This window comes from Oryctolagus cuniculus, chromosome 17 (genome assembly GCF_964237555.1).
Source record: "Oryctolagus cuniculus chromosome 17, mOryCun1.1, whole genome shotgun sequence".
In the NCBI taxonomy this organism is placed as follows: Eukaryota; Metazoa; Chordata; class Mammalia; order Lagomorpha; family Leporidae; genus Oryctolagus; species Oryctolagus cuniculus.
Window position 1 is genome coordinate 61,337,998 of NC_091448.1, and position 15,288 is coordinate 61,353,285.

Sequence of the window (15,288 nt, forward strand, 5' to 3'; positions counted from 1 at the left end):
ATTGATGATGCTTCAGTTCAACCCTGAACTCACAGGCGCCCTGGGTTGATTGGGCACGAGGCTGTAACCAGCTCCTGGCTTGTGCATTGTCAGTTGACATCCCCAGACCCTCCAGGAGTTGGACTATTCCTCTTTGCCCAACAGTGGAGGTTCTGGACTGGACCCAGTGCTTATGCACCCACCTGGCTATTAGGCCCACGCTCTGCCTTGGATCTAGTGAGGTGAGTCTCATGTGTTGTGTTGCCCAGAATGGTGGTACAACCACACTTGAATCCTGTAGCTATGCAGATAAAGGAACAATTTTCCAGGATTTTTAGACAGCTTTTTGTCCAGTTATGTACTTGTCTTTATCTAATTGTTTGTAAGAGTACGTGGCCAAGTATTTTCCAAGAGGGTTATTTTTGTTATAGACAACAGAAAGGTCTCAGCTTCTCAATGATGAACGAAGAGACACCTGGAAACCTTGCTGGGCTAAGATCAGAGGTGACCTGGGCTGATACAGGCACTTGTTCTTACCTAGGACTTTGGGGAGGCCTGTGGCATATGGCTTAGGAGTATAACTAAAAGAGGTAGTCAGTTGGTCTTTTAAGTAACCTGTTCTCTGCCTTTAGGACAAAATAATTTTGGCCTGCCTTGGCTCTCTTATAAGGCCTGTGGCCTTAGCCTGGCTATATGAATTCCCCATCATCCACACTGTTGTCCTACCTGGCATGGCTCTCCTGTAGCCTGGTTTCATGTTACCTCATGCTTTTATGTACTGCCTGTCTCCAGAGGAACCTGACAGTGCATAGTAATGGAAAGTTCTCAGGGGATAGCCCCAACTCCAGCCCCTCCCCCTGCTCTGAAGTTGGAGCCTTGGTGGTTTATTGAAGAGATTTATTGAAGAGATGGTTGCATACCCTTGGGAAGAGAGGCAGTATCACCACTTGGAGTGAGGTCCTTTCAGTCAGGAATGGTTCAGTGGCATGGGAATGTGTCTAGTGAGTGGTGTCTGCCATGGGAATCTGGGGCTGGCAATGAAGGGACTCTCTGGGTGTTTATGCCCCATGCACTTGCCTGTAGGAGAGTAGAAGTCCCAATGACCCTTGACCTGGGAGATGGATTTTGTGTGTTTCCATGGATTATATGTATATTGGAGGGTCTCCCTGGGTGTTTATGACCTCAAATTTGCCAGTAGGAGTACAGAGGGACCAGTGACCCCTGGAGAAATGGACTGTATGTGTGTGTGTGTGTGTGTGTGGATAATGCATGTTTCTAAGTATTTGGTGAATATTTATTCATATATTTAATACTTTCTTGATAGCAACTAATGAATTTGGGAGCCATGTATTTATTTCTGTATTATTTGTTTTAATAACTTTTTGTTCCATAACAGTTTTTAATTTACAAAAGAAAATTTGTGAAGTAGTACAAAGAGTTTATGTATAACCAATACCCGGATTTCTCTTTTATTAACATCTCATATTAGCATTGTAGGTTTTTGCAATTAATGAACCACATCCAGCTTCCCCTATTTGTTTTCCAAATTCCTTCTCTCCTCCCACCTCTCCAAGTCTCTAGTAATCAACATTCTGTGTTCATGTTGAATTTTATTTTGCTTCCACAAATGAGGGAGAACATATGGTATTTGCCTTTCTGGCTTATTGTACTCAGTGTGATGTCCTCCATTTGCATCTATTTTGCTAAAAATGATAAGATCCCATTCTTTAATGGCTGGATAGTGTTCCATTGTGTGTATATACCACTTCTTTTTTATCCACTCACTTTGGAGTCCTATTCAAGAAAACATAGCCTACTTCAACATCTTGAAGTACTTGCCCTTGGTTTTCTAGTAGCTATTTTATACTTTCATGTAAAACATTTAGATCTGGATCCATCTTGAGTTGATTTGTGTATTTGGAGAGATAGGATTCTAATGTTTTTAAAGATTTATTTATTTATTTGAAAGACGGAGTTACAGAAATGCAGAGGCAGAGAGAGAGAGAGAGAGAGAGAGAGAGAGAGAGAGAGAGAGAAAGAGAGGTCTTCCATCCACAGGTTCATTCCCCAGATTGCTGCAATGGCCAGAGCTGTGTCTATCTGAAGCTAGGAGCCAGGAGCTTCCTCCAAGTCTTCCCACATGGGTGCAGGGCCCAAGGACTTGGGCCATCTTCTGCTGCTTTCCCAGGCCATAGCAGAGAGCTGGTTCAGAAGTGGAGCATCCAGGACTTGAAGCAGTGCCCCTATGGAATGCCAGCACTGCCAGCGGCAGTTTTATCTGCTACACCACAGCGCTGGCCCCAGGACTTTAATTTTATTCTTCTATGTATGTACCAAGTTTTGCCAGCACCGTTATTGAAAAGGCTGTCCTTTCCCCATATTCTTGGTGCCTTTGTCAAAGATCAGTGGGCTGGGCCAGCGCCGCGGCTCACTAGGCTAATCCTCTGCCTAGCAGCGCCGGCACACCGGGTTCTAGTCCCGGTCGGGGCGCCGGATTCTGTCCCGGTTGCCCCTCTTCCAGGCCAGCTCTCTGCTGTGGCCAGGGAGTGCAGTGGAGGATGGCCCAGGTGCTTGGGCCCTGCACCCCATGGGAGACCAGGAAAAGCACCTGGCTCCTGGCTCCTGCCATCGGATCAGCGCGGTGTACCAGCCGCAGCGCGCCAGCCACGGCGGCCATTGGAGGGTGAACCAACGGCTAAAGGAAGACCTTTCTCTCTCTCTCTCTCACTGTCCACTCTTCCTGTCAAAAAATAAAAAAATAAAATAAAAAATAAAAAAGATCAGTGGGCTGTTTTCACATGTCTTAATTTCTGAGTTCTCTATTGCACTTTATTGATCTGTGTGTTGGCTATTGTGCCAGTTCTGTGGTGTTTTAGGTCCTACACCTTTGCAGTTTGCTTTGAAATCAGCTTTTGGGACACCATCAGCTTTTTGTTTGGTTTTGCTCAGAGTTGCTTGGCTCTTCTGGGTCTTTTGTGATTCCAAATGGATTTTTTGGTTGTTTCTTCTAATTGTGTAAAGAATGTCATTGGTGTTTTGATTTGCGTTGCATTGAATCTGTAGGATTATTTAGGTAGTACAGACATTTTAATTACATTAGTTATTACAGTCCATGGGCATGCAGTTTGTTTCCACTTTTTTGTGTCCTTGGTGATCTCTTCTGTCATTGTTCTATATTTTTATTGTAGAGATCTTTAACTTATTTGGTTAAATTTCTTTCTAAATATGAATGGAAAATTAGCAGGCAGTATACTAGCCAAGTTCAATGAAGAGAGTACACCTGACAGGCCAGGTGCTCATCTAAAGAAAGAATTGAGAACCTAGTCTGCATTAAGAATGGATTTTTACAGGAATTCAGTATGGCCAGGTGTCATATTGCTTGTAAGAAAGCCTTAAAATGCAGAGTGAGGGACTGTCATTGTGGCACAGCGTGTTAAGCCACCAGTTGTTAAGCCACTGCCTGTGTGCCAGCATCCCATACGGGTGCCATTCAAGTCCTGTCTGCTCTGTTTCCAAATCAGCTGCCCACTAATGTGCCTGGGAAAGGAGCAGAAGAAGGCTCAAGCCCTTGATCCTCTGTTCCCACGTGGAAGACTCAGATGGACTTCCAGGCTCTTGGCTTTAGCCTGGCCATTGCAGTCATTTGGGGAGTAAGCCAGTATATGGAAGATCTCTTGCTCTCTCTCTCTCTCTCTCTCTCTCTCTCTTTCAATCTCTATCTATTATCTATCTATCTCTATATCTCTATCTTTATCTCTATTTCTCTCTCCATCTCTCTTTGTAACTCTGCCCTTCAAATCTTTAAAAAAAAATCCTGACATGGAGGCAAAGTTCTCAGGAGAGAGGCCCAGCTTAATCCATTTTTAGTATTTGAGAAAGCTCTTATTGGTTGCCATTATGGCTGTACCAGTTTATGTTCCCATTAACTGTTCACCATAGTCATATTAAAAAGGCATGGTGATATGTAATAGAAGTTTTTATTTACATTTCCTGGGGGGATTAGTGATGTTGAGTGTATTTCCATGTATCTTTTGTACTTGTGTATGTACTCTGAGATATGCGTGTGGATGTCTTTGCTCCATTTATAAAGGAAATTACATGGTGTCTTCTTATATAGCTGTTCGAAGTCCTTGAATGTTTTGAGTGTTAACCCCTTATGAGATGAGTGATTTGCACTTGTGTGTCCTGTTCTGTAGATCATCTCCTCACTCTGTTGGTTGTTTCTTGTGCTGTCAAGAAGCTTTGTGGTTGGAGGCAATCACATTGGTGTATTTTCATTTTTGGTGTCTCTGGTTTTAGGGTCAAATCCAACAAACATCCCAGTGAACATCAACATCATGAATTCAAAAAATCCTTTTTCCTATTTTTTCTTGATGGTAGTGGTTTAGGTTTAGAGTTTGAAACCTTCCTCTTGGCCAGTGCCACAGCTCACTTGGCTAGTCCTCCACATGCGGCGCCAGCACCCATGGTTCTAGTCCCGGTTGGGGTCAGATTCTGTCCCGGTTGCTCCTCTTCCAGTCCAGCTCTCTGCTGTGGCCCAGGAAGGCAGTGGAGGATGGCCCAAGTGCTTGGGCCCTGCACCCACATGGGAGACCAAGAGTAAGCACTTGGCTCCTGGCTTCAGACTGGCACAGCGCACCGGCTGTAGCGGCCATTTGGGGAGTGAAGCAACGGAAGGAAGACCTTTGTCTCTGTCTCTCTCACTGTCTCTCTCACTGTCTAACTCTGCCTGTCCAAAAAAAAAAAAAAAAGAAACCTTTCTCTTCAGTCTTAATCCATTTTGTCTTGAGTCTGTTAGGAAGCCACAAGCCCTTGATTCTGCAGCAGGAAAACCTAGAAACCATAGTCAACTTTATCAAAAGCACACTGCCCAACCTGGGCTTGGTACAGATGGAGAAGACCATCAACCAGGTGTTTGAGAAGGACATCGCTAAGCAGTTACAAGCTTATGAAGTCGAGTACCACATGCTTCAAGAAGAGCTCATTGATTCCTCCCCACTCAGTGACAACCAAGGAATGGATAAATTAGAGAAAACCAACAACAGCTTACACAAACAGAACCTTGACCTCCTTGAACAATTGCAGGTGGCAAACAGCAGGATCCAAAGCCTGGAGGCCACGGTGGAGAGCTGCTGAGCAGTGAGAGCAAGCTGAAGCAGGCCCTGTTGGCACCATCTACTGCTTTCCCAGGCCATGTCAAAGAGCTGGATCAGGAGTGCAGCATCCAGTACTTGAACCAGCAGCACTCGTATGGGATGCCAGCACTGGAGGCCAGGTCTTTAACCTGCTATACCAGGCTCCAGCCCAAATCTAAAAACATTGTTGTCATCCACTCGTAGATCTCACTGCAGTGACTATGCATCTATTTCCTTTTGGTTATAATTTTCCTGAGCAGTTCTGCTGCCTGAGAGCAGCACTTTGTTTCCAGTTGGGCTCTCTCACTGGATGCTTCCTAATTGTACAGGTGCCAGTGAAAGGCTGCCAGGACAGATAGATCAGCCGGGGTCCCAGCACTGGTTCTGAGGGTACCCATGAGGAGTTCCCCTGCCTCCTAAGGCCATTCTGCTTTTCCACACGCTGCTGTCTTCACTTCTGGACCTGCTACATCTGAACCATCCCTAGTGTGCACGTACACACAGGAGACTAGACCAGCGTCTCAACCGCATGCATCGGCAGCATTTCTGAGGTCACCGGTACACATTATGGAATCCATGAATTCTTCCAGCCTGTGCTTGGAGTGCTCTGGGACAGGTCACCTGTACATGCTTGCAGGGCGTCAGAGGCTGGAAGGGCTTGTATGACATTGTCCTGCATTTGTTGACAAGTCATGCATGTGTGTATGTGCAGGGGTGCTTAAGATGCAGCTGTGACCTGGCTCAGCCATTCCTTCAATGGGAGTCCATGGAGAGTGAGCACTAGAGCATCCCCAGGCTACAGGAAACCAGGAGTTCATTCACACAGTCCTGCTGTTAACTTTACATGTGTAAGGATCAGTGTTTTATTCCAGGAAACCCAGTCTGTAGTGTGTGTGCATACATCTTTAATTCTCAGGAATTAGATTCATGACGTTATGTGAATGATAGGATTTTATTTATCCATTAATTTTTTTACATGGGCAAAAAAAAGTCAAGGAGTACTTTCCCTTTGAGAATTTATTTCAAAACAGTGCATTTAAAGGCAACATGGGTGAATCAGTAAGAGGGTCCTTGGCCATCGTGTATCAAACACAAGGAAACGTAGCATGCCTGCTTTCTTTGCCTGAACTTGGCAAAATCACATTGTGCTAGCGTTGTGGGCCTAAGTATATATGACTTTATGTGTATCTGTCTTGTAATCTAAGGAATTCAAGAGGAATAATAATCACTAATTAATGAAAAAAATTTCTGTAGTTAAACCAGATTTTTCTGAAGATTGATATAAAGTGAAAATTATTAACTAAATTCAAATGACACAAATATAAGTAGAAAAACCACTAATTTTTTATTTTGTGACTCAAATAAACCAGAAGAAATTCAGACCTAATGATCCTATGAATGAAATAGTGACCAACAGAGAAAGGGTAACCAGTATCTCAGGGAAGCATTTTGTAGACACACGATAGAAATAACTCCGTGAGCTCCAGGATTCTGACAGTGCCTCCCTGTATAAAGGGACTGAATCTAGATTTGGGAACTTGGGGGCTGTTGTCCTCCATAACAGGACTTCTACTGAGTAAGAATAATCAGGTCAGACTGACTGAGAGGGGAGGTTCATGAAACAATGAACTACAGAGGCAGGAGATTAGGTGTTGTATTATTTAGCATTGCGCAGAAACAACTGAGAAAGCAGGGTGAGGCGAGACAGGCATTTCTGAATGCTGTTGCTCATTCAGAATTTCCAAAACCTAATTTTCTGTAAAAAGGATGACAACAAAATATTGATGGATCATACAAGGGTCCTAGAGGGAGAATCAGTAATCGAAACAAAGAAGGAACCACGCCACACATGAACAGACTCCAATCTTGCTGTCCTTTGTGTGTGGAGCAGAGTCATTTTCAGGATGAAGGAAAAATCTCCAAGACAATGGTACCAAGCGTGAAGGGACATCATTACTAAGAATCAGGGAAACTCAGAAATGGATGGGCAGGACTCAGGAAAGAAGAAGGAAAACAGGAGAAAATAACATCAGCCTTGAAATGCAAACCACGAGAAACACAGGAACAGACTGTGCCTTAGAAGAAGCAGAAGGTGGCATAAAGGGAAATACTGTTAAGAACAGGAAGTTTACTGAAGATTTCAGAACACGAGAGGGAGATACCAAAGGTGAATCCATGCATGTGTATGAATGGGATTCCTGGAAGAGGGAACCAATGCAGTGATCCAGACTAATAATTAGAATTCAGACTTCTTCTGCTATGAAGTATACTCCCACACTACTTCACAGAATCCTGGGTCTGACTTTGAGTGACTGATGTCACTGATACTCTAGTAGCATCTGTGAATTAAAAGAAAATGTGTTCATGCATCTAGAGTTCAAGGATGAGTGGCACAGAAGGAAATGAAAATGAGACTCTCACCAATCTTGTAGAGACAGCGAGTCTGGGACAGGGGAATAAAAATGTATTTAAGATACTCAAGAAGAGAAAGGATAAGTCAGGAATTTTGTGCCATCCAAGCTGACGTTAGGTGAAAAATGCATTGGCGTCCAGGTGGTCATGACAGGTCCTGGGTGAGATGGACCTCATGGTCCCTTCCAGAGGAGGAGCAGACATGAGACAACACAACCACTAGGAAGTCATTGCCACAGCACAGATTGAAAAGACCATGCCTGGCAGTGACTTTCAGTGGAGACCACAGCTTTCCAGTTCCTTTCCAGAGAGTGCTGGTGAGGGCACTCACCAGGTGACTGCTCCCAGACCCTTTGGACTTCTACCTTTGCTAAGCTTGTTTTCCTACACTGTGCTTTATTAGACAAAACCATATGAAACCAACTGGTGCTCGGTGATGATTTAATATCAGAGCTCGCAGAGGACTGGTGAGGAGGGCCGTGGCTGCTGTTGTGTCTCCTCCTGTGTGGTTCAAGCTTCCGATGGTGTGGGAAGCTCCAGCTCCTCTGGGTCCAAGGACTCCACACTGCAGACTTCTGAGCAGCTGAAGATGTCTGCAAGAAAGACACAGGAGCAGGGGTCAGTGGGGGGACAGGGATGCAGCAGGGGTGTGGGCAGTGGGGTGGGAGTACAGCACTCACAGGGCTCCTGATCTCAGGATCTCCCGAACTCAGCAGCAGTCAGGGTCCTGGTCACTGAGGCCCATTTGCTAGGGCGAATTCCCCCAGGCATTCATGGGACAGCCTTCAGGGAGGTGACCCCTTCAACTGTGAACTTGATGCACAGGAAAGGGCAAGTCTCTCAGGCCCTGGGATTTCTCTCTCTCTCTCTCTCTCTCTCTCTCTCATTTACTAAATATAAATTTCCAAAGTACAACTTTTGGATTGTAGCGGCTTTTTTCCCCCATAAACTCCCTCCCACTGCAACCATCCGATCTCCCACTCCCTCTCCCATCCCATTCACATCAAGATTCATTTTCAATTATCTTTATATACAGAAGATCAGTTTAGTATACACTAAGTAAAGATTTCAACATTTTGCACCCACACAGAAACACAAAGTATAGAGCACTGTTTGAGTACCAGTTATACCGTTAATTCACATAGTACAACACATTAAGGACAGAGATCCGACATGAGGAGTAAGTGCACAGTGACACCTGTTGTTGGTCTAACAATTGACACTCTTATTTATGATGTCAGTAATCACCCAAGGCTCTTGTCATGAGCTGCCAACGCTATGGAATCCTATTTTTTTTTTTTTTTTTTTTTGGACAGGTGGAGTTAGACAGTGAGAGAGAGAGACAGAGAGAAAGGTCTTCCTTCCATTGGTTAACCCCCCAAATGGGTGCTATGGCCAAAGTGCTGCGGCCGGCTTGTTGCGCCGATCTGAAGCCAGGAGCCAACTTCCTCCTGGTCTCCCATGCGGGTGCAGGGCCCAAGCATTTGGGTCATCCTCCACTGCCTTCCCAGGCCACAGCAGAGAGCTAGACTGAAAGAGGAGCAACCGGGACAGAATCCAGTGCCCCACCTGTGACTAGAACCTGGGGTTCCAGTGCTACAGGCAGAGGATTAGCCTAGTGAGCCACGGCGCTGGCCTGGGAGCCTCTTGAGTTCGCCAACTCCCATCTTGTTTAGACAAGGCCATAGTCAAAGTGGAAGTTCTCTCCTCCCTTCAGAGAAAGGTACCTCTTTCTTTGATGGCTCGTTCTTTACACTGGGATCTCACTCACAGAGATCTTTCATTTAGGTCATTTATTTGTGTCTTGGCTTTCCATGCCGGAAATACTCTCATGGGCTCTTCAGCCAGATCTGAATGCCTTAAGGGCTGATTCTGAGGCCAAAGCGCTGTTTGAAACATCTGCCATTCTGTGAGTCTGCTGTGTATCCTGCTTCCTATGTTGGATTGTTCTCTCCATTTTAGTTCTATCAGTTAGTATTAGCAGACACTAGTCTTGTTTATGTGTCCCTTTGACTCTTAATGCTATCATTATGATCAATTATGAACTGAAGCTGATCACTTTGACTAGTGAGATGGCATTGGTACATGCCACCTTGATGGGAATGAATTGGAATCACCTGGTATGTTTCTAGCTCTACCATTAGGGGTAAGTCAATTGTGCATGTGCCAAACTGTACATCTCCTCCCTCTCTTATTCCCACTCTTAGATTTAATGGGGATCATTTTCAGTTAAATTTCAACACTTCAGAATAATTGTGTGTTAATTAAGGAGTTCAACCAATGGTACTAAATAGAACAAAAAAATACTAAAAGGAATAAAGTAGTAAGTTGTTCCTCGACAATAAGGACAAGGGCTGATCAAGTCACTGTTTCTTATAGTGTCCATTTCACTTCAACAGGTTTCCTTTTAGATGCTCAGTTAGTTGTCACAGATCAGGGAGAACATATGATATTTATCCCTTTGGGACTGGCTTATTTCACTCAGCATGATGTTTTCCAGATTCCTCCATTTTGTTGCAAATGACCGGATTTCATTTTTTTTAACTGCTGTATAGTATCCTATAGAGTACATGTCCCATAATTTCTTTATCCGGTCTACTGTTGATGGGCATTTAGGTCGATTCCATGTCTTAGCTATTGTGAATTGAGCTGCAATAAACATTGAGGTGCAGACAGCTCTTTTATTTGCCAATTTAGTATCCTTTGGGTAAATTCCAAGGAGAGGATTGGCTGGATTGTATGGTAGGGTTATATTCAGGTTTCTGAGGAATCTCCACACTGGCTTCCATAGAGGCTTTACCAGTTTGCATTCCCACCAACAGTGGGTTAGTGTCCCTTTTTCCCCACTTATTCACCAGCATCTGTTTTTGGTAGATTTGTGTAAGTAAGCCGTTCTAACCTGGTCCTGGGATTAAAAAGCCAAGGCCTACTCCCCTGGGTCTGATGACACAGGGTGGGGCCGTGATCCTGCCCAGTCTGACCTCACCATCAAGATCCAGGATCCAGCCTGTGACCCACATGTTAACTACAGACAACTGCCCCAGCTCTTCGGTTTCCTTCCCTAATCCTGCAGAACTTCTTTCTATCCTCCCTGTAGATCTGATCTCAAGCATGTAATTGGAAACAATTATTTTCTGTCATTAAAACCATATCATGATTGCTTTAGTACCTTTCAGCATGGAACTGGGATGGAAGCCACTTCTTCTGAAAGGGTCATAAAACCAGTGTGTGTGTATAATTGAAGTGTAAAATCAGAGCACAGACGAGAAGAACAGAGGGACTTGTGGCCCTGTTCCTGTCACTCTCCAAAGTGAGCTTTGCTTTGAATTGATGTCAAGTGTTTCTGTTAGAACTTGACAGCTACACAGATGATTTTATATCCCCCCCAATAAAACAGTTTAAACATATTTTAAAAAGCCTCGGTCGTCACCCTCTAAGAAAAGGGGCTGAGGGCCCCCTGAGGATTGGGGAAATCCCAGCAGCCCCTTGTTCTGCACTGGCCCCTAAGTGGTGTCAGGATGGGCCGGGTACCCACAGGGCTGCAAAGGTGGATCTGTGGCCTCTTCTGGTGTGAAAAGGAGCCCAGAGGTGCCTCCCTCTGTCCATCCTCACCTCATTGTCTCGAGGTGGAGGAGCTCAGGGACAACACCAGTGTCCCACCACAGCTGGTGAGGCTCCCTGTTGGCATCCATGTCGGGCAGGCAGGAAAGTGCCCTCTAGAGGGAGGTGTTGAGCGGCTCTGGTGGCTCTTCCAGAAACACCACCACCCGTGGCCACACTGAAGCCATTCACATGCCAGTCGTACCAGCACCCCCAGCCTTCCCTTCAGATGAAAGCAGCTCCTGGGGGCTCAGCCTGGGAGCCCTAGGAGGATGTGTCCCTGGGACCACCTCAGGGCGCATCCTTCACTCACCTGCGTGGATCCTGAATAGCCATTCCTCTCCACTCTCCAGGTCAGGCTCGACGGCAGCCTCTCCACCTCTGGGCTCCAGTTTGTTGGCTTCCCTGAGGTGTCACAAAGAATGTGAAGCAATGGAGTCCATGTGCCCTTACTTCCCTGACCCCCATCTACCTGCTCCAAACTCACAATTCCTGATCTTCATCGAGGTCCTCCATGTCCTGAAGTCTTTGGGGATAGTTCACATCCAGGGAACATGTGGACAGCTGGAAGGAGACAAGTATGTTTCCAAAACCAGGCATTAAGGAAAAGCCCTGTGCTGGGGCACATGGAGGCCAGAGTCAGACTTCCCTGGAGTCCTCCCTCCATGGACCCTGGGACCCTGCCTGCCTGTCCCACCCCAGCGCCCTGTGTGGGCAGTCGGGTTGCTCAACACCGTTTCATAGTGCAGTCCGGGGGTGAGGAGTGAGGGCAAGGCTGATGAAGGGAGAGGGGAGGGCTGCAGAGAGACTGGATCAGCATCCACAGTGCAAGGACATCCACTGCCTGGATGCCACCAGGTCCTTCAGGATGCGAATCATCCACTGTGGTGAGGAGGGAATGTGGGAGAAGCAGGACCAGGGGCTTGTGAGCAAAAAAGCAAGAGAATCAGAAAAGAGATGAAAGAAGAAATCACTTACTCCCAGATCGCTGCTCCCGAGGGAATGTTCGGATGCAGCCACATAGCCTTCCATGTGCACCAGAGCAGGGGTGTTGAGGTTGCCAGAGAGAAGGAAAGGGGAGAGTCAGCCTTGAGGTGAGGACTCGGATCCCTGCTGCTGGTTGGATGATGTAGGCCAACCTTGGACCCCATGTCTGTATCCCTATCCCAGGCCTAGATGGCTTCACCTCTGTAATAAGTGAGAGGATCTCTGAACTTTGCCTTCTTCTTCCTGCCTCAGATTCCCATCACTGTGCCTAAGAAGTGTCACCTTGTTCCTCCATAGGTAGCCACTGGGTCGATGTGTGCAACTCATTGTTTTCCATCCCTCATGTTTCCCTTCCTCTGTTTTGTCTCATAACTCTTGTCCATTTCCTTTGTCCTTGTCATCTTCTACCAATCATATTATTGTCTAATATGGGAGCTCTGGAGGCCAAGATAAAGATATACTGCCACCTGGGGCTGGCATTGTGGTGCAGCAGGTTCAAGCGCCACCTGTGGGGACCCCTCCATGGGATCACTGGTTGGTGTCCCTGCTCCTCCACTTCTGATCCAGCTCCCTGCTAATGTGCCTCAGAAAGCAGTGTAGGATGTCTCGTGCTTGGGCCCTGCCAGCTGTTTGGGAGACTCTGATGGAGTTTTGGACTCCTGATTTGGCCTGGTCCAACCTGCTCATTGAGGTTCTATGGGGACTGAGCCAGTGGATGCAAGATTTCTCTCTGATTTTCCCTCTTTGTCTATAACTCTGCCTTTCAAGTAGTAAATAAATCTTTAAAAAACGTATTGCCATGCACAGCAATACATCTATAGATCACTTACATGGGGAACAAGTGTCATGGACGCTTTTTGGGCCTTGGAAAGGTAATGAGGACCAACCCCATATGTCTGGGGTAACCTCATGGAGTTTGGAAATATTTAATCATCACAAGAATCCCATGTTTCCTGATCCACTTGGAAAGATGACCCAAAGAGGAGAGGAAATTTAATTTGTTCAAATTCTGGTAGTCGGCCAAGGAGGCAACAGGGTGTCCACAGCAGGTGTATTCTTGGCCATATCAATAAATGGGACTTGCTAGGGTTTTCCTGAGCAGTGGGAGGACTGGGAAGTAGGACATTGGCAGGCCTGAGGACAGGGAACGTGCTAGGCATGACTGGAGGGGGAAAAGGCTGTGTTTGAAGCAGTGCATCTGAGGGGAACAGTGATGCCCAGTCCTGCTGCCCAGAGGCCCTCCACTGAGCCCAGTGCATTCCAGCAGATGAGGTCAGCAGGACCACGTGTGTGTCCAGCCCAGGATCCCCTAACACACATCCTCTGGGCAGCCTGTACAGCTATGCAGTGTCTCCAGTAGCAGCTGGATAATGGCCTGTCACACAGTCTACTCCAAACACTAGACTTGGATGAGATGTGGAAGCCAAGATGAACCCAGAGTAATGCTTGGCCCTCACAACTCTAAGATGCTGGGGCCTCCCCAGTCAGCCCAGAGCAAGTATTCTTTAACTCAACTGACCCTGGGGGTGTGTGTGTGGGGGGGTGCTCTTCTTCCTTCTGCCCTGAGCTGAGGATGAAGCAAGGAGCCCTTACTGAGACACAATGGCAGCACCTTGCTCTTTGACCTTCAACCTTGTAAGAAAGAAATTTCTGTTCCTGATTAATTACAGAGTCTCAGGTATTACGTTGTGGCCAGAAATGGACGAAGACAATGGTCAGTGATAAACCCAGACATCTCTTGTGTTCAATTTGAAGGCAGTGCTGTCCTGTCACAATGCAGTGGATTTGATCTTTGCAATGGCAAAGCTGGGGTGGTCAGTATTAAAGAAAATGTAAAGTTTTAAATAGTAAAGCAAGAAATGATAGTTAAAAATTTCTATTGCTCCAATCCCATGGGCATAAAACCTCTTCCTACTCTATAATTAATATAAAAAAGAACAAATCAGACGTCTACATACAATGTCTTTTTTCCTCCTCTGTTCCTACGTCCTCTCAGGGGTCCAAAGCAGCAGATAACCCAAGCATTGCCCTAATTTGACCCTCTGGTCTTTGTGGGTGTTGCTCCTACCTGAAGAGGCTTCATCCTCACTGTTATAGTCAGAAACGCTCTGTAAGACCCAATCTTGAGAGACACAAACACAGACAGTAAGTGTTCACAGAGAGTCTCGCCCGTTCCTCCCCTGGATTGCTCAGCATGACCCTGCCCCTTCTCTGTGCTCTCAGCCCCTTCCTGGGCTCTATGGACCTAACCTTCAGGCAGACATTGACCACAGCTTCAAGCCTTCCAGGGAGGGAGAGGAGCTGACGGCACCACCTCTCAATGTCTCACTTTCCCTAGTGCACTGAAATATGGTGCCTCCAGCCTGCATCTGAAACCCCCCACTTTTTTATATACATATTCCTGTAACCATGCAGCAATACCTCTGTGATTGTTTTTTTATAGAGAACTGATAGTGGCTTCAGAGGAACATAACTAGGGTAATACACACAAACTGCCAAACTTGTACACTCAGAACTGTAACACATGGGAACCCACAGAGATAAAGCCCACCCCCACGCACAAGCCAGTATCTTCCAGGGACCCCAGAAAATGATCATTACCCTTTATGAGGAAGTTAATTTCCCACCAGCGCACTCCTAGTCCTCTGTCATAGCAGGAATTGGGCATCAGGTGGCCTTCCACACTAAAGCCCCAAGATAGTCCCATCTGTGCTGTCATCTGGACTATTCATACTACAGGGAGTAAGTGATTCCCGAATACATACCACTTGCTGTTCGTATTGAGATCACCTGTAATTAGAAAATGGCACCATGAGGGTCTGAACACTCTGTGTCCCTTTGCACCTGTCTTTAATGCCCTTGGTGACACTGGGAAACCCCGTGTGAAAGAGTGGTCCTATGGAGGGAACCCAAAGACGTGAGCAGAGCGATCACACTCAGGCCAGCAGGCATGAGCTCTTCATGGGGGATGTGTCTCTCCAGTCCACTGTGGTTGGAAGTCACAAAATTCCTTTCAAAAGAGGAGAAGTGCTGCAGAGAAAAGCTTGCTGTGGTCCAGTCCTGACAGTCATTTTGTCCCTGTGTCCCGGGTCAGCTCTCTGTTGGTGTAAACTCTCCCTCTCAGTGGCCCTCACCGTGCACAGGGTGTATCATGGACCCTATCCATGGTCAGATT

General features: G+C 46.3%; 2 protein-coding genes and 1 pseudogene across 48 annotated transcripts in view; 2 read left to right on the forward strand and 1 right to left on the reverse strand.

The window, feature by feature from the left end:
* Window positions 1-15,288, forward strand: part of LOC103347106 (uncharacterized) — a 619,502-nt gene that overhangs the window by 575,231 nt on the left and 28,983 nt on the right. The window lies entirely within an intron of this gene.
* The window catches only part of LOC127489621 (uncharacterized), a 265,586-nt gene that overhangs the window by 226,674 nt on the left and 23,624 nt on the right, over window positions 1-15,288 (reverse strand). For 6 of the 7 annotated variants that reach the window (XM_070061516.1, XM_070061508.1, XM_070061509.1 and 3 more), the window contains 2 exons: window positions 14,879-14,903; window positions 14,182-14,235 (listed from right to left, as the gene is read on the reverse strand). In XM_070061516.1, the coding sequence (XP_069917617.1) occupies window positions 14,182-14,235; window positions 14,879-14,903 (79 nt within the window). Of the gene's footprint in view, window positions 1-7,950; window positions 8,120-11,439; window positions 11,532-11,613; window positions 11,691-12,104; window positions 12,152-14,181; window positions 14,236-14,878; window positions 14,904-15,288 lie in introns of those variants that run through there. The other variant, XM_070061515.1, reaches the window with a different exon arrangement.
* Window positions 3,877-12,080, forward strand: LOC138846123 (uncharacterized; annotated as a pseudogene).